Source organism: Bos indicus x Bos taurus, chromosome 1 (genome assembly GCF_003369695.1).
Source record: "Bos indicus x Bos taurus breed Angus x Brahman F1 hybrid chromosome 1, Bos_hybrid_MaternalHap_v2.0, whole genome shotgun sequence".
Taxonomy (NCBI): Eukaryota; Metazoa; Chordata; class Mammalia; order Artiodactyla; family Bovidae; genus Bos; species Bos indicus x Bos taurus.
In genome coordinates this window covers 143,498,768-143,525,175 of record NC_040076.1, presented here as the reverse complement: position 1 = coordinate 143,525,175, position 26,408 = coordinate 143,498,768, and the positions used below count along the sequence as shown (strand labels likewise).

The 26,408-nt window shown below is 56.3% G+C and overlaps 2 protein-coding genes across 3 annotated transcripts in view; both read right to left on the bottom strand.

The window, feature by feature from the left end:
- Window positions 1-1,329: 1,329 nt before the first annotated feature.
- PWP2 (PWP2, small subunit processome component) lies at window positions 1,330-15,142 on the bottom strand. Of its 2 annotated transcripts, XM_027547306.1 has the most exons (21): window positions 15,070-15,135; window positions 13,712-13,824; window positions 12,678-12,772; window positions 12,318-12,417; window positions 11,594-11,737; window positions 10,575-10,710; window positions 10,212-10,435; window positions 9,866-10,009; window positions 8,350-8,420; window positions 7,905-8,041; window positions 7,433-7,581; window positions 7,139-7,286; window positions 6,713-6,863; window positions 5,948-6,128; window positions 4,872-5,019; window positions 4,275-4,383; window positions 3,735-3,800; window positions 3,041-3,259; window positions 2,744-2,894; window positions 2,527-2,601; window positions 1,330-2,384 (listed from the first exon to the last, which is right to left on the bottom strand). In XM_027547306.1, exons 1-21 carry the CDS (start codon window positions 15,085-15,087, stop codon window positions 2,204-2,206), a joined length of 2,760 nt encoding a protein of 919 aa, XP_027403107.1. In that variant the 5' UTR covers window positions 15,088-15,135; the 3' UTR covers window positions 1,330-2,203. The 2 variants fall into 2 exon arrangements, with proteins under 2 accessions (XP_027403107.1, XP_027403116.1); XM_027547315.1 differs by having other exon boundaries at window positions 10,212-11,737; window positions 15,070-15,142.
- A 1,271-nt stretch (window positions 15,143-16,413) lies between these two features.
- The window catches only part of TRAPPC10 (trafficking protein particle complex 10), a 75,799-nt gene continuing 65,804 nt past the window's right edge, over window positions 16,414-26,408 (bottom strand). Inside the window, exons 19-23 of the mRNA XM_027547292.1 lie at window positions 25,496-25,622; window positions 24,323-24,493; window positions 21,962-22,139; window positions 19,917-20,111; window positions 16,414-19,605 (exon numbers count right to left, since the gene is read on the bottom strand). Of these exons, the coding sequence (XP_027403093.1) occupies window positions 19,367-19,605; window positions 19,917-20,111; window positions 21,962-22,139; window positions 24,323-24,493; window positions 25,496-25,622 (910 nt within the window). The 3' untranslated portion in view covers window positions 16,414-19,366. The remainder of the gene's footprint in view (window positions 19,606-19,916; window positions 20,112-21,961; window positions 22,140-24,322; window positions 24,494-25,495; window positions 25,623-26,408) is intronic.

The window sequence follows — 26,408 nt, the reverse complement described above, 5'->3', positions numbered from 1 at the left end:
GGGCCGCGCCTGCGCAGTAGCCCGGGAGTCGGGCTCCGCCCCGCGAGTGCAGGTGGTCCCAAATGGTCTGCGCGGTCTCGAGCGCTGTCGCCTCTCCGCGCCGGTTTTCCCGGGGCGGGACGACGCAGGGTCGCAGCCCCCGAGAAATAACGTGCTGAGATACCGGTTCCGGAAAGTTAACTTCAGTGTCGCCATAAGACCTCAACCTGACTGGCGTCACCGAGTGGCTGGCGCCCGCTTGTCCAGCTCTCATCCACGGCCCCCTTTCCGGTTCGCTGAGTTGGGACGGAGTGAGGGTCCCGACTTCAGCGGCCTGGCGACCTTACCCCACCCCGTCCCACCCCCGCCCCGCCCCCGCCGCCGTTCCCCAACCCCCACCCCCCGCCGCTCTTCCAGTTTCCATTGACCCGGTTGTGCAAGGGGAAGGTCAGGTAGAGGCCAGGTCTTTGCGGAGAAAGGGCTTTATCCCACGGGGCCAGGCAAGGACCAGGGGGTGAAGCTCAGATGTGTATACCTGAGGGCTTCGAAAGGGCAAGGGAAGGGTAGGATTGATGGAAAGTAGCACCCAATTGCTAGGGTGTCCTGGGTTGCGGATAACGGCAGATCCGAGCTCTGTAGGGAGGCATTTCAGTACATCGTTAAGGGAACTGTCTAGTGGTGTGTGGGCTTTCCTAGTGGCTCAGTGGTACACAATCTGCCTGACAATGAGGGAGACATGGGTTCAATCACTGGTCAGGGAGGATCCCATTTGTCAGGGAGAAAAGTAAGCCCGCGTGCCTGAACTACCAAGCCTGCCTGCCTAGAGCTGGTGCTCTGCAGTAAGACAAGCCACCGCAGTGAGAAGCCTGCGCGCAAGGAGGAGTGGCCCTGCTTGCCACTAGAGAAAGCCCGCATGCAGTGCAGACCCAGCGCCGCCAAAAATAAATACGCAAAAATCTTTTAAAACGACGAGAACTGTATAGCCGCATGTAAGGGGAAGTCAAATTAACACAGGAATTTTGTTTCAGGAGTGATGTTGGGGTAGCCTCTAGAGAAGGTCAAGGTTACATTACTCAGTCCTCTTTTGATTATTAGTCGGGGAGCCTGACCCCTAGATGGGCGTGGGAAGACAGACCCTACACCGCTCTTCACCGCCTGCTGCTGTAGTGGCTTTTGACAGTGATTCAGAGTGTTTGTGTCCCAATCTTGGTGGGTGACAACCACCAGCAGGGAGAGGGGAGAAAAAGGTCTGTCTGAATTCTTTTCAGGACCACGAGGATAGCTTACAGATGTGTCTGTGTCTGAACATACATAACCATCCATGTGTTTATTTTATAGCTTAAGACCCAATGATGGAAGAGGATCTGATAGATATTTTATTTACAAAAGAAAGGATTCCTCTGGAGGTAGCACACACGTTTCACAAGCAGATAGAAGGGCACCGCAAGGTGACGCACGGTCCCGACCGACAAGCAAGGACCTGCCTGCTGCTCTTCCCGGTAACAGTCCAGTGACTCCTGGCCACACCTCTGGAGACCTGCAGGCTGAGGCCTGTGTCCCGACCCTGGAGGCCGTCACTGCTGAGAGGCCAGGCGCCTGGCTGTGGTCTGGACCACCCTCATGGTGACCCTTCCTGATGGGCCTTGCGGGATGGAGTCCTCCTTGGAGCTGGCAAGCAGGTCTGACAGGTCTCCCTGGGAAGCCCATCCAGGCCCAGCCCTGGGGCTCCCAGGCCGTCTCCAAACTCAGAGTCCAGCAGATGCTCCCTGCTCCAACCCTGTGCAGGGAGATGGGGCTGGTGGCCAGGCTACCTGCCCAGCTCACCTGTTCGCTGGCATGGAGGTGCCAGCACGACAGTCACACCCAGGATATGTTACAAACACTTTAAATTCAGAGATCAGCCTTAATACCTGTGTTTTAGAAATACATGTCTTTTTCATCCCTAAAATTATCAAAACTTTATATTAAAAATATAAAAATCCTCATACAAAGTTTGTGTCCACACACGTTGGCCCACTAGCCTCTCTGCAAGGTGTTTTCAGCAGCAGCTGCTCCCGGGCCTGAGCGCTGAGCCGTGCCCGCCGGGAACCCGACCCCGCGGCGGTGTTTGGTGCCTGCCGCGGAGCAAGTCCCAGTGCTGGGGCTCTGGCTCTCGGGACAGCTGCCCCCCGTGGTGGTGGCCCCTCCTCGCCCAGCGTCCCGACCAGAGCCGTGGGGTGCGGCCCTAGGCCAGCGGCGCGTCTGCGTGCCCAGGCCCTCCTCCGAGCAGGTGCAGACTGTCGTCGTCGTCGTCCTCGGACGCGCCTGCCTCCTCCTCGCTGCCCAGCGGCTCTGAGGGCCGCTTCAGGCCCCGCTGCTTCGAGACGGCCAGCGCATACTGCAGGTTGTAGCGGTTCCAGTCGCAGCTGTGAGGACACACGGGACTCGAGTCAGTGAGACTGACGCGGGGCCTTTGAGGCCAGGTCTGACAATGTGGGGAGCAGCCCTGGATGGACCAGCTGGCGACAGTAAAAGCCCCCCGCCCCCGCCCCCGGAGACGTCACGTACAGTTTGGAGACATCGTCCAAGTGGCGCTGGATGCTCTTCTGAAGGAACTGAACGGCCGGCAGCAGCGTCCCCACTCTGGAAAAAGACGTTCCTCAGCACGAGCCGCCACCCAAGGCCCCTGGGACCCGCTCCACGCTGTCCCTGGGTAAAGACTGCTGCCCCCACCCCGACCAGCAGCCCCAATGACGGGAGTCCACGGTGAGTGGGCAGGGTGTACCTGGACTTCAACTTCTGTCCGTGCACCATGAGCAGTTTCTGAGTCCATATGAGGTAGAATTCTAGATGGTGAGATACTTCAAAGGATGAAGCTAAAAATTCCAGCACCTTCTCAACGTACAAGTCGGGCAGGGAGGAGCTTATGACCTCGACTGTGAGGGAAGGACAGGCGCACTCAGCCCGCAAAGACCCCGTCAGGAGAGACGTGCTCACAGCTTGTGGCTTCTGCACGTGCAGAACCGGCCAGCACGTGTGAACGCAGGCCCCCAGCCCCCCCGCTCCTCCGGCCCAGGCTCACTCTCGTCCCAGGGCACCGCCTCCAGGGTCTCCTGCAGCAGCTTCCTCTCGTTGAGCCGGAAGGCTAGGAGGATGGCCCTGGTGAAGTCCCGCTGGCGCAGCGCCGCCCGGATCCGCACAGGGGTGACACTGGTGTCCAGCTCAAACGGGTCAAAGAGCATCTGGGCATCCAGGGAGTAAATGAGGAGCCCCTCGGTGGTGGTGGCCGCCCAGCAGCGCCCTGCAACGAAAAGCAGACTTGAGAAAGGCTTCCTGAACGTTTTTTCCACTTCCCCCCTTTTTTGAAGAACAGGTCCTGAACATATCTGGGACCCCGAGTGCAAGTGTAGGGGGAGCCTGGGGATGCTGGACCCTCAGGAAGGGGTGCCTGGCCTCTGCTATGGCCCCTGTGAACCCCAGCCACTGAGACCCTGTCCTGTTCTGCCCCTGCCGGACACACCAGGGGTGGGGGCGGGCAGGGGATGAAGCCCAAGGATGACACCACTGTGAGGGGGTGGGGGAGCCGCCTGTCTCCGTGGCCCCATGCCAGGCATGTCTGCAGCCACAGCTGCCCTCCAGCAAGGACACAGACGACATCTGACCCCAGGGGGACTGTGGTGCCCAGAGCTGGCCCTGGGAGCAGGGTGACAGGCCCAGAAGCCCATTGGGACCAAGCCCACCTCTCCCACCCTGATGACCCAAAGCCCAGGGCTCACCGGTGGGGGAGAAGCGGAGCGAAGTCACCCTGATCTCAGGTTTGAAGTGCCGGGAGCTCATGTCACCTGGGAACAGAGATCCTCCTACTCACAGGGCTGCACACACCTCAGCACCCCCTACAAAGGGAGGCCCACGCTGCAGGGCCTCAGGTACTGCTTCACGGGTGCCAGCGGCCTCCAGAGGCAAACCCGCAGTGTAGACACTCCCGTGGGCTAGGGCCCAGCCTAGAGCAGCCCCCCTGCTCCTAGGGAAAGCCCCGCCCAGCCCAGGGCTGCCAGGCAGCGGGTTTCAGGGCCCGCACTCCTGACACAAGGCTTCCTCTCTGGCCACATGGGGACAGGTACTAGGAGCAAGGCACAGGGCTGGGCACCAGCCAGACGTCCAGCTGCTCACAGAGGGGGCACCCAGGCCAGGTTCCTGGACATCAATCGCTATAGCCTCGACAAGGGAGCAAAGCGGCTATCACCCAGGAAAACGGCCAGGGAGCAGGACGGCCTGCCACGGCCTGGCTGCGGGACACGAGAGAACCCCCTGCTCACCTTTCTTCACGCCTGGCAACGGTATGGCGACCCCGCCCTCCTCCGCAGCATCTTGGTCAATGAGCGCCAGGTTGCCGAACTCCGTCATTTTCCTTCGGTTCAAAAATTCCTGAAGGGCGAAACCCAGACGTCCCACTGTGGGAGGTGGGAAGGGTGCACTCATCTGCCCCACCTCCCCCTGTATCACCAACATGGGGCCCAATCCTGCCTGGAACCCAAACGGGACCCAGGGAGCCCGAGACAAGACAGCCCGGGGCCCACAGTCAGGCCTGAAGAGGGTGGGTTCTTGTAACTCAACGTCTGAGGGTGCGCGTGACCTGCGAGGGCGGTGCACGTGGGGAGCCTCTGCTGCCACTTGCCTTGGCCTGTCCTGGGACAATGAGGACACCCCGGCCCTGACAGCTCGGAGGGGTGGGCTGCGGCTGCACAGATTAGCCCCTCACCCGGCACGAGGCCAGGACAGGTGAACCCAGGCAAGCACGCCTGTCTGGAGGGTCCCCAGGTTGCCTGTGGGGCCAGGGTGTGAGGAGGCCTCCAGGTGAGGCCGGACAGCTCTGGGGACCACGGAGCCCTGCAGCAGCCCTGGACCTCACTCACCTCCATGGCGTCCAGTGACAGGTTGCAGGAGATCTCGAACTTCTTCCTGAGAATCTGCTCCCTGACGTGATAGATGCACACAAACTTGGACATCCCTCCCGCCAGGATGCTCTGGCCATCCGCGGAGTAGCAGAGAGTGGTGAAGGCCCTGGGCAGAGGGCATGCAGGCTTAGTCACCACCCAGAGGGCAAATGGCACGCGCCCCTGCCCCCTCCAGGGCTCCAGCCCAAACCCTGCAGCCCCGTCACCCGGCTCCCTGGGGGGACCACGACCCCTGGAGGAGGTCAAGGACCGCGGCGCTGCGTCAGGGAGCTTCCAACTGAAGTCAGCACGGAGATGGGTCAGTCCACCCACTACCCCCACAGCGGCCGCGGACAGGACCAGAGCTCAGGCCTGCGCTGCCCTGGCTGGCTCCCAAAACTTGAGACTGCAACCTGGGGTTTGGCAAAGGATTCTTAGATATGACACAAAGAGCTCAAGTGACCAAAAAAAAACAAGTGGGCCTTTGTCACAATTAAAAACATTTGTGCTTCACATTAACATCCTCGAGAGAAGTGGAGACAAGCCACAGGGGGAGGAGGTACCTGCAGATAGTGTATTTGATGCGGCCTTGTATCTCGAGTCTGCAGAGAGCCCTTGCAACTCGGCACCACAGACACGCACCCATTAACACAGCCCACACACGATGGCCTGTCAGCCGACGAGCAGACGCCCAGAACACCAGTGCATGGGAGACGCCAAGCCCAGGCATGGCTACACCACCCCGCCGCCCGGCCCCCCCAGCGCAGCTGTGACTGTAAATCAGAGTAAAGAGCACTGCTTATGATGTGAGGAGACCAGAAGCCCCTGCCCTGGACGGGTGTAAATGGTACAGGCTCTTTGAAAAACGGCCAGCGGGGCAGTAGACTGCCAGGGATGCACCCCTAGACCTGATAACAGGACCCACAAACACTCATCCTCAGGGTGTGAGAACATGGACACCTGTTAACCCACATGGACCCCAGGACAACCTGCTCCCTCTGGGGTCCCAGCCAGGGAGCCCCCAGGCTCCAGGACACACCCCACTGGGCACTCACTTCCCCTTGGCTGAGTGCTTGGCGGTGATCTTGTCCAGCTCCTTCCGGCCTGTCTTGAGGTCGTGCCTGCCCTCGATGGAGCCCGTCTGCACCGCGTTCTCGGGGTCCCAGAAGGTGATCTGTGAGTTCAGTGTGGCCACGGCCAGCTCGGCACCATCAGGGCGAAAGGTCACGGCCAGAGCTAAGAAGAGATGTGTAATCAGGGCTGGGGAAAACCCTGGGCTCCAGCCATTGGGCCACTCTGCCCTGCCCTCATCCTGGCACCCTGAGGGTCTGGGGGCTGCAGGACCCACACAAGCATGACCGAGCCGGGCAGCCTGGTGACAGAGTCTGGGCAGGAGGTGCCATGTGGAGGCCGTGGGCAGGCTAGAAACAGACCTGCTGGAGGCAGGGTCAGTACAGGCCCCAAGAAGACGCAGGGCCCACAGCTAAAAGCCTGGATCAGGTCCATGTGGGGCAGCAGGAAGCCATGACCACCACAGAGACTGAGAACCCCAGGGCTGACGACTGGGTTCTGTGAAGGCTAGGCACGGGCAGGCGGCGGGGTAGGGCCTCGTTCCCAGGAACAGGAGGGAAGCCAGCTGCAGCAGGGCCCTTGCTCGCTCGCTCTGCTGCGGAGCCTGATGCCAAGCCACACGACTGGGCTGCCAACCCCAACAGCCCACGAAACTCTGGGGCTGCCAGTCCTGACAGCACATGCGCTTGGGACCCTGGGTTTATCCAAGCACGTGACTAAGACCGGGCCTTCCCCTGGGTGCCACTCACCGTCAGAGGTGAGGGCCAGCGTCTCTGTGGTCCTCCAGCTGTCCGCCATGTCCCACAGATGCACTGTCCTGTCCCAGGAGGCGCTGGCCAGGACTGACTTCATGGGGTTAAAACACAGTCCGCTGATGGGCCCCTCGTGGCCGGACAAAACCTGTGGCCATTCAGAAGAGAGCTCTGAGGACCTGAGACCCTCGGGGTCCCTCCACCCCGGGGCCGGACTCGCCTGCTGGATGCTGGTGTGCAGAGGCCACGGCCCCTGGGCTGGGGGTGAGGGAACCCCACCTTGGTTGGGCCAGGGAGTGGAGACTGCCAGGAAATGCATGTAAACGGTGCCACCTGTGCTGGACATGACCCGTCCCCCACTCCTCTCGCGTCAGTAAGGCCCCCTCCCCACACCCTGGCCCCTCCCAGACTTGCGGCCCTTACATCAAGGAGCCGGCCTGTCTGCATGGACCAGATGAAGACCTCGAAAGAGTCCTGTGCTCCAGCAGAGACGATCTCCCCGCTCGAGTCCACAGCCACGCAGGAGAACTGGGTGGGGCGTGGGGATGTGAAGGTACGGAAGTTCCGGTACCTGTGGGAGGACGGCCCAGTTGGAACAGTTCCGGGGCCACATGCCCTCACCCATGTCTTCCCGACAAGCCCCGACCCCTTGACCTTGGTCTCACAGCCCAGAGCTCAGGGGGAGCCTGAAGAGCCAAGGTCCCCACAGGAAGTCACCTGTGAAGATCAAAGGCGCGCACAGTCCCGTCCATGGAGGAGGTCACGATGACGTAGCCAGTGGTGGTGAAGGTCACGCCGGTGACCCCACTTGAGTGCTCCGTGAAAGTGACAAAGCAGAAGCCACTGAGGGTGTTCCACACCTTGACCTGTGCGGGGAGGCCACAGCTCAGGACAGCCCAGGTGGGTGCCCTAGTGAGTGAGGACTGGGGGCTGCGGGGGGTGCCTCCCATGTCAGAGCAGCTGCTGGCAGCACGGACCCGAGCCATGTATGGAAAATCAAGTCAGGAAGGGAAACAGACGCTACAAGGCTCTTCGTTCCCACCCCGGTGAGCCTGTGAACAGCTTCTCAGGAGCCCGGGTGGGGCCTTGCTATCGGGGCCAGACCACCAGTGCAGTACCCCCGGCCGGTCAGCAGAACAGAGACAGGAGGGGGATCCCCCCAACCCCGGATGGGATGCAGCCGGCCCACCTTGCCATCGTCCCCGCCGGTCACGATGTACTGCCCGTCGGGGGAGTAGGCCAGGGACACCATGCTGTTGAAGTGGCCCTGCTGCTTGAGCACGTAGGACTCGCTCTGCCACTCCCACACCAGCAGCTGGCCCAGGCCTGCGGGGCGCACAGGACCGCTCGTGACCCCCGTTTCCCGTCCGGGCCTGAACACGGGGACCCAAAGCGGAGATGCCAGCCTCCCACGTCGCCTCCAGAGGCCGGGGCCACAGACTAAGAGTTCCAGGTGGCAACGGGACTCAGGACTCAGAGGAGCCTTTGTTCTCAAGGTTTCATCGGCTGCTTCTTCACAGTGAGCCAGCAGCCTGCCAGCCTGGCCCCGGAGCCTCGGGAGCAAGGTGGGGCAGGGCACGCTTCCCGGGGAGGAGGAGCTCCACTCGGGTCACCTCACAAACCCAGGCACCAACCTGAGCACCCAAAGGCGATCCAGTCCCCAGAGCTGTTGATGGCGACGGACGCAACCCTCTGATCCGAGATGCTGGGGAGACACACGGGACCCGGTCAGCACAGCAAGGCCTCCGTCCCCACCCCATGGTGGCTGCACGAGCCAGGACAGGCCAGGTCTCCTGGCTGGCGGCACCCACCTCCTCCCCACCCGGTTACTGTTTACTTCACTCGGAACAACAGAAAACCCAGAGCTTCTGCACCCTGTGTTCAAAAACTCAGAGCTTTGTGGCTTCATGAAACCAACACTTCGATTTCCTCCACACTCCAAAGATACAGGCGGGAAAACGAAAACGGAAGATAAGAACATGACCCACATACACCTCCCCGTGACTGGGGGTGGGAGCGGCACATCTGAGATGGAGGGTGGCACAGCTCCCCAAGCCCCTCAACCCAGGACAGAGGTGGGTACAGGTGTTCTGGGAAGCCAACCATGCAGCCGGTCAGGCCTCCTGATCCCTCCATGGCCTCAGTTCTGGCCTCCTGATCCTTCCATGGCCTCAGTCCTGACAGGCATGGTGTGGCTTCCACCCACCCTGCCCGCCTGGCAGATGGAGAGCACAAATGTACACACGACTGCACATATAAGTACATGACTGCACACACAGGCACATGACTGTACACACGTGTGCACATGACCGCACACACAGGTACACGATCGCATACACACACAGGTACACAACCACACACACAGGTATATGACCACACACACAGGTACACGACTGCATACATACACAGGTACACGACCACACACACAAGTATATGACCGCACACATAGGTACACGATTGCATACACACACAGGTACATGACCGCACACACAAGTATATGACCGCACACACAGGTACACGATTGCATACACACACAGGTACACGGCTGCACACACAGGCACATGACTGTACACACATGTGTGTACACAACAGCACACACAGATACACGACCGCACACAAAGGTACATGATCGCATACACACACAGGTACATGACCGCACACACAGGTACACGACTGTACACACATGTGTGTACACAACAGCACACACAGATACATGACCGCACACATAGGTACACAATCGCAAACACACACAGGTACACTACCGCACACACAGGTACACGATTGCACACACACACAGGTACACGACTGCACACACAGGCACATGACTGTACACACGTGTGTACACAACAGCACACACAGATACACGACCGCACACATAGGTACACGATCGCATACACACATAGGTACACGACTGCACACACAGGTATATGACCACACACACAGGTACACGATTGCATACACAGACAGGTACATGACTGCACACAGATATATGACCACACACACAGGTACATGATTGCATACACACACAGGTACACGACCACACACACAGGTACACGACCACACACACAGGTACACGACGGCATACACACACAGGTACACGACCGCACACGCACATGTACACAACTGCCCACACACAGCAGAGGCGCTGACCTCAGCGAGTGGATAAGGTTGAACTCTGGGAGCTCGTGAAGGTGGAAGATTCCAGAAGCAAAACCAGTGACCAAGAGGTGGACCTTCTTATGATATGCAGCAGCCGTCAGATTGTTAAAATCGCCTTCTTTGTTGAAAAAGTACCTAAACAGACAGGGACACAAGAACTGTTGGAGAAGGACCAGAGAGCCCGGCTGGTCCCACACCCTCACCCCAGCCTCCACCCCGGCCCCCCGGGGCAGGTGGAGACCCCAGCCCCCGAGGGCAGGCAGGGGACAGCAGGTTGGTGCTGCCCCGCAGTGCCCCAGGTCCTCACCCCCCGCCCCGGTGCAGGACAGGCACCTACTTGGCCACCCGCGAGTACTTCACTTTCCCCTGCTGCTCCTCGGCGGCCGGCGTGGCCTTCCCGCGGATGGTGGTCTCGCTCTCTGCCCCCTCCTCCTCCTCCTGCTCCTCCTCCCTCTGCAGCAGGTCTGCCTTCCAGCCTGTGGGGGCCTTCAGCCTCAGGCCCTCAGGAAGGGTGTCGCACTGCCACACGCACAGGGCACCATCCTGGCTGAGCGTGTACAGCTGCAGAGGAAGACGTGTGAGCCCAGGTGGTTTCCCCAACCCCCAGCCCACACCCACCTGGGCTGCGGGGATGAGAACGTGGCCCGGTGCTGCCGAAGCCTGCCTGGCCCCCAGGGGAGGGGCTGCGATGGGGACATACGTCCAGGCTGCTGGCCTCGAAGAAGCAGGCCACGATGGCATCCTTGTGTCCCCCCAGCGCGTAGTAGATGAGGTTGTCCCAGCGCTCGGCCCCAAACACCCATGTGGACATGTCTCTGCTCCCGACTGCAAAGCACCTGGGGACAGGGGGTCACAGCTCGGCCTGGGTTCGCGGGTGTCCACCTTCCACAGCGTCCCGGGCACAGGGGCGACGCCCAAGGTCAGCTCGGGTCTGCATCTGCCCTGGGCGGGGCCAGGGTCCACCTGTGCTTCTCCCAGGGCCAGGAATCTCACTGCACGTGTGTTGCTGCCCCTCATTGCAAAACAGTCTCTCCCCTTGGCCCAGGGGAGCCCAAGGACCGACCACTGAGCCCAACAGAGGGCTGCCTGGGGGATCCTGTGCCTCCCATCTCCCTGACCCCAATCAGAGCCAACTGTGCTCTTGGCAGGAGAAGAGCCAGGTGTGGGCCCAGGCCATGCAAAAGGGCACGACCTCTTGGCTGTGGCAGCCCACAGCCCACCAGCGTCTCCCACGGACACACTGTGAGCCTGGGGCTGTTCCTGCACCACAGCCCAGAGAACGTGGGAAGAGTTGGCCTGCCTACAAAGTGGCAGCCACCTCCAGCCGCACCCTCCTTCCCTGCCCCCACCCCCCGAACGCAGGGCAGCAGACACAGCCCCAGGACGCCTTTGAGGACAGCTGGGGCAGAGCACTGCCCGGGCAGCCCGACTGGGAGGTGCTGCCAGCGCTCCCGCTGCCCACGGCCACCCTGGAAGCTGGGCCACAAGGCGCTGGCTCGGGCGGCCCTCACCCTGGGCCATGCTTCGCGCTGCTCTCCAGTGACCAGGGCCAGGCAGACCTGACTCAGACTCAAGAGCCAGGCCTGCATCCAACCCACACGAGAGGCTTGTGAGAGGCCATTTGAAAAAGAGCCGGGGATGTGACAAGTCACCCCACGTGATGAGACACTTCACAGGTGCCCCTTCAGGCCCCTCCTATGTCCAGCGCCCCTGCCTCACCGGGAGTCGTCCGTCCAGTCAATGCATGTGGTCTCGTCGTATGGCCCAAAGTAGGTTTTGTCCAGGACGAATGCGTTGAATTCCCGCTTCCTCCCAGGGGCGTGGTACACCTGAGCAATGTTGCCTTTCGTGACGACGAATTTCCTGCCGTAGAAACGGTGTCGTCAACATCCGACACCAGGGCAGGTCCTGGGCCGAGGCCGGCTTCCCACAGGAGGCAAACCTGGGTGGGGCCCTGACCCTCACCTGCCTCTCACGGACCCCAGTCCCCTCTCCTCTGGGTGGACAGTCGGGGAAGAAGCAGACAGACTCTAGGTCACGCCACACTTCTGCCCCTTCAGGCCCTCCCACCGGCCTGGGAGGTGGTCGCCAAGGTCAGGGCAAACTTGGACAGCCCCGGCCCAGCACGCCCTCTACTGCGTTTCAGAGTGTGGACACGGAGCCGGGGCTCACAGCTGACCACTGGAGCGCCTCCTCCCCAACACGGCCAGGCTGGCCCAGGTGTGAGCAACCCAAGATCGAGCCCCCTTTCCTGCAGTCCAAGAACAGGCCAGGTCTGGCCCCATCGTCCTCATGGTGGACATTGAGGCCAGGGGCCCATGCCACCCAACACCATGGCTCCCTCAGGGCTCAGGGGCCGTCTGTGGCTCGGATCGTGGGCCATCTGAGCCCACCATATGAGTAATGCAGCTCCACGGCTCCCACCCCGCCCGCAGATGCGTACCTGCCATCGGGGGAGAAGGAGACGCTGTGCACGGCACCCTTGAAGTGGAAGTGGTGCAGCACAGACCTGCAGACCAGGCTGACCAGCAGCGCATCGCCCCCTGTGGGAAGGGAGAGCAGACTGAGGCCCCACACATGGCACGCACGCACCAGGCCTTGAAGGCAGGCCCTGGGCCCTGCGGTGTGGGCAGCACACCGCCAGGGAGGATGCCTCATATGCCCACCCGAGGCCCACCCAGGCCCAGACACAGAAGCAGCCGAGGCAGTGGAGGGACTGTGTGGGCCTCGACCCCCAAGGGTCTCAGTGTTGGCCTCTAGTCATCTGGACACTACCACACCTGCCCCCAGTCAAGGCGGTTACCTTCGTCAACAATGATGGCCAGGCGGCCGTCCGGGGACAGCCCCACACACTTGATGTTGTAGCGAGTGGCCAGGGGCAGGGTGTTGGACTTGTTGCTGGGAGACAAAAACCAGAGCTGAGTCACTATGCTCGTGTCGTCGGGCGGGGGGTGGGGGCAGGCCAGCCTGCACCAGCAGCCCTCACCCCTGCACAAAACACATAAAAACCTTACAAATGGGTTTTGAACATGTCAGTTCTGCTTCTAGGGCCTCATACCAAAAGGACCTGCAAATATACAATCAGGAAACCAGAAATGACCGAGCTGCCCAATAAGAGGGTAAGCCCAGGGATAGCACGCCCAATAAGGCCTTCTGCAGGAATGAAAAAATGTAGAGTCATGGAAAACTAAGTAAAGATAAATAACCCCTGGATCACATTCTAATTCTGTCCTTTATCGTATCACTTTCCAGTTCTTCTTCAGCAGCCACAGGGCCTCGACCTTGGAGTGCCCCTGCCACACATCACTTAAACAGTTGACACCAGCAATGACCTGCCAGGAACTGGCCCGGGGTGCACCCCGCACTTCAGGAAACAACTCACAAGCAAGGCAGGTACTATGGCCCCATCTTACAGATGAAAAAACTGAGGCCTGCAGAGATCCAAGCAGCCTCTGCAACAGGAGGGTCTCACCCAGGCCACACACATCTGAGAAGACAGGAACAGAGCCACGTGCGTGCTCAGTGGAGACAGAGTGAACCTGAGCAGGCTGGCCAGGCAGCAGTCCAGGGCTGGTCCCATGCCCAGGCATCCTCTACCAGATGTTTCAGCCAAGTGATACCACCTCAATACACAAGGTCCAGCGGAGAGGATAGAAGGGAGAAACCGGGACCCCTACAGCCAGTCCCGCTGCTGACCCATTGGCACTATGTGAATCTGCAGGCCCCTCTTGAGCTTTAGTAAAAGTAAAAGGTGTGCTTTAGACAGGTGAGGAAAAAGCTGTTTTTACTTGCAAACTACAAGCATCACTATTGCTAAGATCATTTTAGCATACTTACTTTTTCAAGTCGAACACAGTAACTCTGTTTCCCACAGGGCTGATAACTGAATTCCCATCACAGGTAAAATTTAAGTTTCCACACCGATAGACTGTCCCCAGCAAATTTGAAAACTGAAAAGAAAACAAAACTGTCTTTATAATATAAAGAAAACACAATTCTTGGAAACGACAAAGCGAGGCTTCTGGTCAAGGAGATGGTGCAGACTCTCACAGGCTCCCTGATTATTCCCAGGGTCCCTCGAGCCACCCCCCTCCTCCCATGACAGTTTCTGGGCACCTCTCAGTCCGGCCCCGAGCAAGAGAGAATACATAAACCCAGTCCCCAGGGGCTCTGAGCTTCCACTGGGGTGGACAAAGGGCAGGGTCAGCGCAAGGAAGCCTCCACATAGGAGGCGTCTGCTGGAGGGAGGGGAGGACAGGACTCCTGGTGCAGGAAGAGAACTGCTGCGGAACAGCCTCCCGACTGCATGTGGGGTTCAAGGCTTCCTGAACAGGGTAACCTGCTGGCAGCCCATCCGTTCAATCATTCATTCAACCATCAACCACCTGCAGGTCCCGTGACCCGCGTGTGGGCCACTGAGATGGGAGGGATCACCAAGGAGCATCTGGAGCTGCAGGTAGGCAGGGCCCTGGGAACCCCAGGAGGCTACGGGGGACTGGAGAGCCGAGGATGAAGGGCACACCGAGAGGAGCTGGATGGGGAAGGTTGGGTTCACAGTGGGGGAGCATTCTGAGCAGGACGACCAGATTGGGTAGGGGCAGCCTGGGTGTGGGGTGGACCTGAGGAAGCTCCCGCTGAGGCTAGGGCCAGGCCAAGCCTTGGACGTGAGGAGCTGGGACCTGACAGAGAGAGAAAGGCTGGAAACGACGAACCTGCGGAAGAACAGCCTTCAGGGCAGTGGCAGCAGCAGGCAGGGCCGCGCAAACGCTCACGGCTCCAGACACACAGGTGGCCCGCTGTGCCAAGGGGACCGAGACGCGGGGAAGATGCAGAAGCGCGTCCAGTGAGCTCGGCACCCAGGTCCCGCCCTCTGCCCCCGCGTCCTCCCCACGTCTCTAGCTGCGGAGCCTGGGAACCAGGACTTCCGTCCGGGCTGGCCTCCGCTGCCCAGCTCGGATCTCGGCGTGACCCTTCCTTAGCGCTCCTGCTCTTTTCGTCCGCGCGAGCCGCTCGGTCCTAGTTGGGGCTCTGCAGCCCCAGGCCGCTCTCTCAGGCTGCCGGGTGAGGAACCGGTCGGTGGTGCCTGACCCAGTCAACCCAGGCTCGGTTCCCGGACCCCGAGGGAACAGTCTCGAGAAGCGACTCCATCCGGACCCCGAATTAAGAACCCCTCACCACCCCTGGCCCGCGCTCACCCTGTATGCGAACTTCATCCCGGCAGCCACACGTGTGTTGCTTGCAGTCTCTGCGCCCCGCCCCTCGGCCCGCAGCAAGCACTTCCGGGGTGGGAGCGCGGCCATGCGCCACAGCGCCCCCTCGAGGCCTGGAGGAGCGGCGCGGCCCGAGGTGGGGTCCCAGCCGGCCGACCCCGCCCCAAGGGTGGTTTCCTGGCTGCCGGTCCAGCCCCGGAGGCGAAGCCCCACCCACCGGCCCCTCCCCCAAGCGCGGGTTCTTTGCAGCCGGCACGGTCCCAAGGCGCAGCCCCAGCCCCGCCCGCTCCGCACCCCACAGGTCAGGCTCAGGTCCTCTTGGGCTTGGGGTGGCTTGCCCGGCTGCTTTGACAAACCATCCCAGCACTACGGATGATTAGATCGTCCGATTCCACGCTTACTTGTTTAAAAGCTCTAGGTTATTAAGTGGAGGGCAAAACAGCAAGACTAAGTAAATGGAAAACCTTTTCCGAAGAAAAGAAGTTGTATTAGTGAAGATACCAAATGTGACAGAGGCAGCTACCTTATCAGACTGTTGTTCAAGGGGCTAAGTGGTGTCCAACTGTCTGCAACCCAATGGACTGCAGCCTGCTAGGCTCCTCTGTCCTCCACTATCGCCCAGAAAATGCTCAAAATCATGTCCATTGAGTCGGTGATGCTATCTAATCGACTCTTCCTCCGCCACCCCTTCTCCTGCCCTCAACCTTTCCTAGCATTAGGGTCTTTTCCATGAGTCAGCTCTTCACAAAAGGAGGCCAAAACCCTGGAGTTTCAGCTTCAGCGTCAGTCCTTCCAATGAATATTCAGGGTTGATTTCCTTTAGGATTGACTGCATTGATCTCTTTGAAGTCTAAGATGTCAAACTGTAGGATGGCAAATATGTCTACAGAAAAACCTCAAAAACTCTCTAGACTCAGATGTCTTACTTCTAGTGTGCTATTGAGCAGTAAGGGGCTTCCCTGGTGGCTCAGCAGTAAAGAATCTACCTGCCACTACAGGAGACACAGGTTCCATCCCTGAGTCCGGAAGATCTCCTAGAGGAGAAAATGGCAACCTACTCTAGTATTCCTCCCTGAAAAATCCCATGGACAGAGGGGCCTGTCAGGTTATACAGTCCATGGGGTCGCAAGAGTCAGGAACGACCTAGCCACTAAACAACAACAACTGGGCAGTAAGTTGTGAAAAACAATCCCTAATGTTACCCCCCCCCCCCAATAATTAATGTTTAGTAGTCAGGAACAAGGATTAGGGAAAGAAAACAAGAATATTCGTTTTTACACACTCAATTTTCACACGCCACAGGATAAGAATGAAGTCCAAACCAGCAGGTTTCTTCTTAAAATGTGTATTTTCAGAATTATAATGCTTACATTTTAAACAGTCTTAATACAATGGCTTTAGTCTAACAATATATTACAGAATAATGTGAAAAATGACTTTCATAGTAATCTATGAAAATGGAGTTAATACCTGCAGTATCAAAGTCACCAACTTGTCACCTTTTCCAGCCACAGAACGCCAGCAAACCATCTTGACCACACTCTCAGGTCTTACAGCCTGGTGCACAGGGTGAATACATTTAGAGAAAGGGGCATTTTCATGAAAAGTCAAATTTTAAAATCACATAGGATTTCTTTTAAAGATTACAATTGACAATAAAACATTTAGATCAGGTTAGTTTGTTGTTTTATAAAAAGTAGTACAAGTTTTCATTTCATATATACACCTGGAGTGTTTTAACTTCATTTTGTAACTCAGTTTTATTTTAAACACTACTAGAATTGACCAGAAGCCTGTGTGTCTTTTCTCCGCCAACTCTGGGATACCCAGCCCCATCACCTAAGACCAGGATGGGAACCTGGCCCATGAGAGGCTGAGCTGATGATGGAGTTGCAGGTAGAAGTCATTTTCAGATTAAATACAAGAATTCCCACATTAAGAGTTATAATTTTTCCAGTCATAGGAGACCCTATGAAATTCACCAAAATTATAACTTATTTCCTTTTCCATTGGCTAGTATTTACATCTTCCACAGATATTTGTAAAATGGCTGCATACCGCTTCTTAGGATGCACATTTCCGGCTTTACAGTTGTTTAACAGCTGCTTCATTTTTACCTACAAAACCAGCTTGTCTCAAACACATAAGCCTTATTTTAAACACAACAAAAATTCAGTTACAGCCGTTTAGACTAAAAAAAAAAGTTTTAGGTGACATTCTTCATTTATGTTAAAAACAACAACAACAGAGGTACCCATGTAACTTAGATTGCAAAAGATCTTCTTGGGTAATCAACAAGGAAAAAATAAACCTGTGATAAATTTCATGTCATTCAATTTTCAGACATAAGAAACCACCATAAACATTTTGTACTTCCACTTCATTTTTTCCCTTCTGAATATGTATGTAATTAAGAGAATTTCATAGTGGAATCAGAACCCAGGGCAAAAGTCAACTGGGTATCGGGAAGCACAGACCCACATCCCCCTCTGGAAGGTCACACATGGAGGAGGGTGCCGCCCTGGACTCTTGAGGCTCACCATGCAGATGGGTGAGAGGCTTTTCTGACACTGGCGGATCTGCAGGGCAATCACCAATTTTTACAATAAAGCAAACTCGTGTTAGAAACTGTTAACTACCATTAGATTCTGAACTTCTAATTTGCTTAGTTTATTAGCTTTAAACTGCACACAAGGAAGGTAAATTTCTGAAAAATTTAATTAAATGTACCAGTATTTATCTTCTTTGTACATTTCTCCAATTTCTATAATGAAAACCAGGGGAGCAAGGATCACCACCTTTATTTGTTAAATAAGCCGGAAGACCATATACTGAAGAGACTGTGATGCTCTGCTCTCTGTTCATTTTGCCCTGTGCCTTCTTGCCCTCAGGCCACCAGGAGGTGACAGCCAGGGGCAGTGGTGGCTGCAGAAGCCTCCTTTTTCTCTAAGGCTCACACATCTGAGGTTATTTGTGAGGGCCCACCCTCTGCTGGACCGACTACACTCACTTGCATTAATCTGGTCAGGTTCAATTCCAAGCACACTTTCCTAATGAATTAAGAGTTCTCTATTTCATATGTACAAAAATACATCGCTTTGGAGAGCTGGAAAAGGTTTAATACATACAACACTTATTTACAAGCTGTGACTTTCACACCAATAAAAACAAACACACATTTATTTTGTCCTTGATTTTTGGTGCAACTTATACATAAACATCAGTTAGTATGTACTTTTAAAAATAATAAATCAACCATATGTACAATTAAATGTACAACCTAAAGCAAATTAACCCATTTGTATGGTATGACTGCCATGTAGCAGGCAGGACAGTAATAGTCCAAGACTCTTGCCCTCATACAACCAGACTAGAAATATGCTGAGAAGACCCCTCTAATCGTCATTTAAATGGAACCTCTTAATTTCTGAGACTTAAGGTGCAAAAAAAAAATACTGATTATACAGAAACAATTACATGTAAAGACTCAAAAAGAGAGAGAAAAACACAACATATTAACCCCCACATATAAAATGATAATTAAAATAAATATATATTTAATTCCAAGTGCCTATGATACCTAATCCACATGGGGGGAGAGGGGAGGAAGGGCTCCAGAAACATTTATGCCTAAATCATCTCAGTGCCGAGTGGTTTCTCATGCCCTGGCCTAGTCTTTAAGTACCTTTAAAATGGCTCCAGCTGTCAGATGCTCCAGGCCCTCCCAGTCTGACGTCCCAAGGCACAGAAGGGGTTTTTATTCCCTCCTCACCCCCATCCCTCTGCCCAGAGAGGGAGTTATTCTAGAAAAGCGCGACTAGATGACCTGGGGTAAAGGGCTGTGCTTTCCTCCTGAGGAGACACACAAGCCCACCTGGCCCAGAAACTGGGCAGCCATGTGGCAGAAAGGCATACGCGCCACTAACAAGCCCACAGGGCCTCTGTGTGTCCACCTGAAAGACATCTGGGCTTCAGGTGAAGACTGGTAGATGACAGACTGCTCAGACGAGTGGGCTCCAGAAAGCTCTCCAGGGAGCAGGGAGGAGGAGGGAGGCGGCGGGGCTCTGGGCAAACCTGGAGGATATCAGGGGGCAGGGGGAGGAAGTTAACGGCCTCTGACACCCCGGGTGACATGAACAACCAGCTGAGCACGGGGACTTCTCTGACACTCCCACGGCCAGGCAGAGTCACACAAGGCAGGCTAGAGCGAGGAGGCTGCCATTGAGTCAGGATCCTTCCGGCGCACACACGCCTGGCCCGGGGACTGTGTGAGCCCTGTGCGTCATGTGACGCTGACCTCGAGGACGTGGTCGTCTTTGCTGGGGATGACCAGGACCTGCGTGCCCGCACTCGAGTTGAAGGCCTGGCCGGGGGGCAGTGCTCGGAGCCGGGGCATCGGCAGGCCTTTGTGCTCGCTGCTGGCAGCTGAGTGCACACTGCCCCTGCTCTTGACGCTGCCGCTGTCCAGCTGGTCATCCACGTGCTTGTCCACCGACAGGCTGTCATTTTCTATCCAGCTATCTGCAAAACGAACAGGAAGTGAGACAGAGGCTACCCTGCGGTGGCCTCTCCCCACCCCGGGGAGCTGCTCGCCTCCCAAGCCGCCCTTCAAGGCACAAGGATGTCAACAGCCGCCACGCCTTTGGAGAGATGCCAGTACACAGGTCCCGGGTGGATCATCCTCGGGAGCAGAGGCCCAGGACGAGTGACCCTGACCAAGTGTTTGGTATTAGAGCACCCCGGTTCCGAGTGTGGGGCTGTTGAGCAGCACGGAGCTGCCACACACCCCGCACCGAGGGCGTGCTGCGTCCGTTACCCAACAGGGTCCCTACCCGCGTCCAGCTGTGAGGACTGTGCAGAGTGGTGGGGGAGGTACTTGAATAGCCTGACGTCGGGGAGCGGCAGGTAGCCTGCAAAGAGCGGCATCACCTCCATGTGGACTCGGTGCGTGGCCTGGGCCGTCACGGGCATGGAGATGACTCCGGAGCTCTTCCCGCACACTGCCCAGTTGCTGCTGTTGTCCACAACTGAAACAGAGAGGGAAAGCGCCATGTTTACCCAGAAAGGGCCTCCAGGGTTCACACCAAAGAAGAGGCAGCCAGTCCATGCTCGAGTGAAGTCCAGAAGTGGGGGTTTGTCCCATATCTTGGTGCCCTGGAGCTGCATCTCAAAGTAGAACACCTCTGACTGAGAAAGGAAGGTAGAGGCTGGCTACACGGGGGAAGATGGCTTCTTTCTCCTCACGTTCGTAAGTGAGCAGAGTCAACGCTGCCTTGAAAGCCCCTTGAAAATGCGGTGTAACCTCCCACCCAGCACCACGGAGGCAGCATCAGGAGTGAGGATGGAGTTGGGCGCCGGTTCCTCCATTACGCGTGGTACTGACCAGAGCATCTGATCCCAGCTCTGCCGCTCACATCAGCCCCCAACGGTTTGGGAAAAAACGGTACACATGAAGCACGGAGCTCCTCTTCGGGAACCACGGGGAGGCCGCACACACGGCAGGCGCTGCTAGGGATGCTGAGAGGCCGTGACTGTGATGTAACTCAGTGCGAGTCAAACGCTGGACTGAGCAGTCACCCACGGGCAAGGAGGGCAGGATCCTCGTTGGCTCAACAAAGGCCGATGAGGAAGCAGGGGCAGCAGAGGGCAAGCTGCCCGCAGCTGAGGCCGTGCAGAGGCCACAGCAGCACGGGGAGGGGCACACTGAACAGCGGCTCACAGAGCTGGTCCTCAGGGCGCCCGAGGGCCCCTGGCCCTGCCTCACTGTGCTGGTGTGCCCTCTGGCAGGAAGCCCGCAGCCTGAGTGCTGGCCGGGCCACTGGCTCTCAGAGCAGAGGCACCGTGTTTCCCACCGCTACAGACTGAAGAGAAGAAACTGCTGCTGTCAGTTACGGATGCTCTGCACGTAACAGTCAAAATCTAATCAATTCAGCCCTTTCGTACACGTCATTTTTTTAACTTTAACTCTGAGATGATTACACACTCACAAGAAGTTGCAAAATAGTAGTAGTGAGAGGTCCATGCACCCACCACCCGGCTTCCTGTGCCAGGGGACACAGGCCCAGGCCTAGCACAGGTCACCAGGCACTGGGCTGGCGGCCCTCGGAGGCGAGCTCCTCAGCGTCAGGTATTCAGCAGATACCTTCTTAAAAATCAGTGGCACAAGCCTGGTGCTTGGAAGAGGCTGCCCGTGGTACAGTTCAAAACTGACCAAAACTCAGCATTCTGGGAAACGTGCATTTGCCACTGTGAGCTTGGTAGAGTCCCAACTCAAGTGCGGTGATGAGCCCAGAACTAGTGTGAACGCACAACTGTTCGGAAAATAGTTCTTTCTCAAGAGCACTATCGTTAATGGCTTTCCTAATATCTTAAAGAAAGTAAATGAAGACTTGCCTCCCTAAGCATTTTTAGAGCATAAAGGGCCTGACACCAAAACCTGAGAATCTTAGAGAAGCAGCCCAGGCCCCAGAAGAGGAGGGCTATCGAGGGGCGTCTGGGAGGCGGCAAGGAGGAGGGGCCAGGGTCTGGGTAGAGGGGTGAAAGGGGTGAAAGGAGGCTGGAGGGCGAGGGCGGGAGCGTGAGCACAGGACGCCTGGCCTGCTGAGCGAGGGGGCCTCGACTCACAGGCAGAGCACAGAGCAGCTCCAGGCATCAGTGTGCCCCAGCCCCGAGCCCCACAGCGCCTCCAACACCTCTCAGAGCAACAGCTCTGCAGTAACCGCGTCCAACACCCTGTGAGTCCAGGGCCACACCCTACAGTGGGACGTTCAAACATTCTTTCAACTCTAGAATGTTCTCTCTCCAGATGAGGAGCACTGCACGTTGTGAACGACAGGGCCGAGCACAACAGTCAGGGCCAAGAAGCCTCGGGACCCACCTTCATACATCAGCTTTGTTGAAAAATACTCGTCGGATTCCGTCAGGGCTTCATCCTTATCCACCTCCAGGAGGTCCGAGAGCCGCGTGATGGACACGTCCAGGGAGCAGAGTGAGCCCGTCCTACAGTGCTCCGTGCCCGGAGGGGGCGATATCTCTGCTCTCACGTTGTACAAGGTCTGGGCCAGAAAGGAGAGAGGGCAAAGGAGACAGTCAACAATCTGAGCAGACAGCTCTCTGAGGCCGTCATGGTGCTGCCTGCAGACTCGAAATTTCGAGAATGGACCAGAGGAGCAGCTGTGTGTTGGCGCCCTCTGACCGACTGAGTCCCTGTGGAGACATGTCCTCGGGAAGCCCCACCCCGAGAACCTTAAACTCTTCTTAACGTGAACATGGTCAAGCCTCTCAGGAGGAGGGAGGCTGGCCCGGTGATTCCGCACAGGCCTGTCACCAGTGTCGCGCTTCACGAGCCTCCTCTCCCCACCAACACACACTGACTTATCTGCCGGGTCTACTGTAAAGCAGGCTCTGGACCTGCCATGTCACCCTGGACACTTCAGATATGTCAGTAAAAGACACAACGCGTTACCACAACCAGTAAAATGAACAGAGTTCCTTGGAACTACCCCACAGTAAGTCCATCCTGAACCTTCTCCACGATGTTCCATCTCTGTGACCTCCCTACCTGACAGTCACACCTGCTCACACTTGCTCACCACCCAGGACAAAGGCCCCAAACCCGCACAGGGGATGAGAGCCTGCCCCTCCACGTGCTGGCAGCCCCACTGCCACAGGAGAGGTGAACAGCCACACCAGCAGGGCGGAGGGAAGAGGCCCGGCCGGGGAAGCCCACGGCTGGAGCCCAGCTGTAACAAAGGATAGAGTCCTGACACGCTCCCCAAGATGAACGAATGCTGGAAACATCACGTCATATCAAAGCCGTCACTCTCGAGACGATCACACTGAATGCGACTGTCCTTGCACAGGCAAGGCTCAGGCACCCTGCTCTAGAGCGGGGTAGCTCAGGGCTGCGAACAGGAGGGGGGCGTGTGAATGGGCACAGGCTTTCCTCTTGGAAGAATGAATACGATCGTGGTGCTGGTGGCCCAGCTCTTTCAATATACTAACTTCAATGAAGCGAACGCCCCTAACGGTGAACTTAACGGTGAAAGTGAAAGAGCTAGTCGCTCAGTCGTGTTTGACTCTCTGTGATCCATCCACGGTATGGCCCAGGCAAGAACACTAGAGTGGGTTGCCATTTCCTTCTCCAGGGGATCTTCCCGACCCAGGGATCAAACCCAGGTCTCCCACACTGCAGGCAGACTGTTTACCATCTGCACCACCGGGGAACTTCATGGTACAGAAATGAAACTTTAAAAAATAATAATAATTCTGTATTTCTGGTCCTCAGAATACCAGTTTTGAAGACAGCAATCTACCAGGTATTTTTCTCTAGCTTTTTTACTAACCTTGTACAGGTCTAAAGGAAAATTTTTCCTATGCTCAATTTGAAAAGGAAGCAAAAAAGACAAAGTACCAGTGGAATCTGCTAATGAGTTCACTGTCACTGGCAGTAAGCAAACCACATTAAGTTTCTGCTGACTCTTCACCATGTGAATAATCTAATGTTCAATAGCTATCACCACACCAAAGGGGCATCTGCTTGTCCACAAAATGATGAACTACGCTAGTGGCTATGTTTAACTTTAAGGCCAGTATGGAACACTCAGGAAAACAGGTGGGTTTAAACAGTCTTTTGGTCAGAAGGAGGTATTAAAAAAACCGCTAATATCAAGAGCTATGCACACAAACACCTTCTCAAATGAAGCGTTGCTTGACAGTCTCCGTCGTTTAGAGAAGAAAACACCACAAACCTGTGTGTCCACACTCTGGTTTGCGTAACACCAAGCCCAATCGTCGCACTGGACAAACAGCGCACGACGGCCTGACTCACCCAGCTCCGGGCTGCTGTTAGCTCCACACCTAACGTGCACGTGAAAGAAGATCTGCTTTCTTTTAAAAGCCTAGAGATGTAGCCGCTAATGCTCCAGATGAAAAGGAACAGGTGCAGGACACGAGGAAGTCAGTGTAAGGAAGACAACAGGGAGGAGAGGCTGCAGACGGTCATGCTCAGTGGGGGTCGCGCAGGAGGGCCCAAGGGGCAGACGCGCCACTGATGGGACCAGGGCTCTAACCACAGCTGGCCACTGCCCCCATGCCCCTACCGCTGGCCTTTTCCATGACGGGTTGCTTCATTATACTGGAAGATTTTGTCTGTTTGATTTTTAGAAGGTAAAGAATATGACATCACCTTCCATGCTTCCACCCCAGAACCCCACCAAAAAAATAAGGCGATACATACAAAAAAATTTTCCACTTGAAATTCATAGGTGTAGGGCTTTAAGGAGACAGACAGCTGTTCTTCGGAAGCTGGGGAGAATCCAGTGGAGAAGCGGCAGTGCAGAGAGGGGGGAGGCTCCTGTGTCCACTTCAGCTCCCAGACAAAGAACACGGCCTGCCTGCTGTGGATGCACTGCAAGAGAGTTGGCTGTCGCTGTGCACACGCACACACGCACACGCAGGCACACACACACACCAGACGCTCAGGGCAAGGTGTGTGTGCCCCACCAGGCGAGCGGGAGGGAGCTGGGAGGCTGTCCCCAGGCCCGCCTCCTGACACACAGGTGTGTGCTGCCGCAGCCCCGCCTCCCAGCACCTCCCGAGGCCCTGCCTGCAAAGACCATCCGGAACTGGTCAAAGGGCTTGATTCCTCAGTATTCCCTAAGCTCGACAGCACAGGGGTAAAGAATATTTCTTAGTACACAGTATCCCATACGTTTCCCAAGTGGGAAATGTCATCAAACAATTACAGGGACACCTTTACACCATGACAATCACTATGACCTACCACTAAGTGAAGTGGGGAAAAGAACTGGTGCACCTCAGGCATCAAGTCCGCATCTTTAAGTGTGGACAGACTCAGGAAGCACTGAGGTTGGCCAAATGTGGGGGAAAGTCCTTTGAAAATGCTAGACATCAGATAGCCTTAAGAAAACCTTTGATCTTCTAAACACTCAGCACTGACTGTCTAAAAACAAACGCAACAAATGAACAGAAAGGCGGGGCCAGGATTCAGCCAGGCAGCATGAACACGAACGTGACTCCTTTACGAAGCTACCCTGACAACCCAGAGCTCGCCACTGGGCAAGGCAGCGTGTGACTGTGGGCAGGATGCAGCAGCCACTGTTGCTGGGGTGATGGCATCTACGCATCACCATGAGACTCGAGGAAGAGCTTAGAGTAAATCTGTGCGTGGAGTCTGACAAATGCAAGATTTAATTCTTCTAAAAACACAATCTGTTTCCTACTCTGTGCGCTGTGCCCCCTGGCCCACAGAGGACCCTGAGCCGGCATGTCAGGGTGCTCCTCCCTGGGCGTGCACGCCCCACTACTGCCTGCGTGGCTGCTCCCTGTACATGGTCAGCTCCATGACGCCAGCACACGCTTCTCACTCTGCGTTCTACTGAGAGGTTACCTGTTCAGATTCCGTGTTTAGCGGTATTAGTCGCAGGTCGGTACTATCATGGGTGTCTACAAGACGACTATCTGACAGTTGAAAGTCAAGTTCTGACAAATTCTGGACACACACTTGAACATATTTCCTAAAGGAGAAAAAAAGATCCTGATGTTTGGGAACCTTATTAAATGCACTTTGGCTGTGTTAAGAAAACACTGGGGCACTTTCCTCGTGGTCCAGTGGTTAGGACTCCACCTTCTAATGCGGGGGGTGGGGGTGGGGGGCGGTGGCTACGATCCCACATGCCTTATGCCAAAAAACCAAAACGTAAAACAGAAGCAAAACTGTAACAAACTCCACTAGGTAAGTAGAATTAACTTGAATTTCTGTTATACATGAGAAATTTTGAAAAATCAGTCTCAAATGCAGCAACTCAGATTCTCTGTAAAGTCATTGGTGTTTTTAACCATTAATATCTACAGAATTGCTGAATCATTAATATCTGTAGAACTGCTGGTGTTTCTTTTTTTTCTAATTAATCTTTGGCCGCACTGGGTCTTCAGTGCTTTGTTCAGGCTTTCTCGAGTTGTGGAGAGCAGACGCTACTCTCTCTAGCTGCAGTGTGCGGACTTCTCATTGCGTCTCTAGCTGTGGTGTGCGGGCTTCTCATTGCGGCGGCTTCTCTTGTTGCAGAGCGTGGGCTTCAGGGCACAGGCGCCCAACAGTTGTGGTTCCCTGGCTCCAGAGCATGGGCTCAGCGGTGCTGGCGCACAGGCTTAGCTGCTTCATGGCATGTGGGATCTTCCCAGACCAGTGATGAAACCTGTGTCCCCTACACTGGCACCACGGGAAAGTCCACTGCTGGTGTTTTCAAGCACCAGACACTGCATCTCCTGATGCCCAGACACATGAAGGGTGGGACGACACCCGC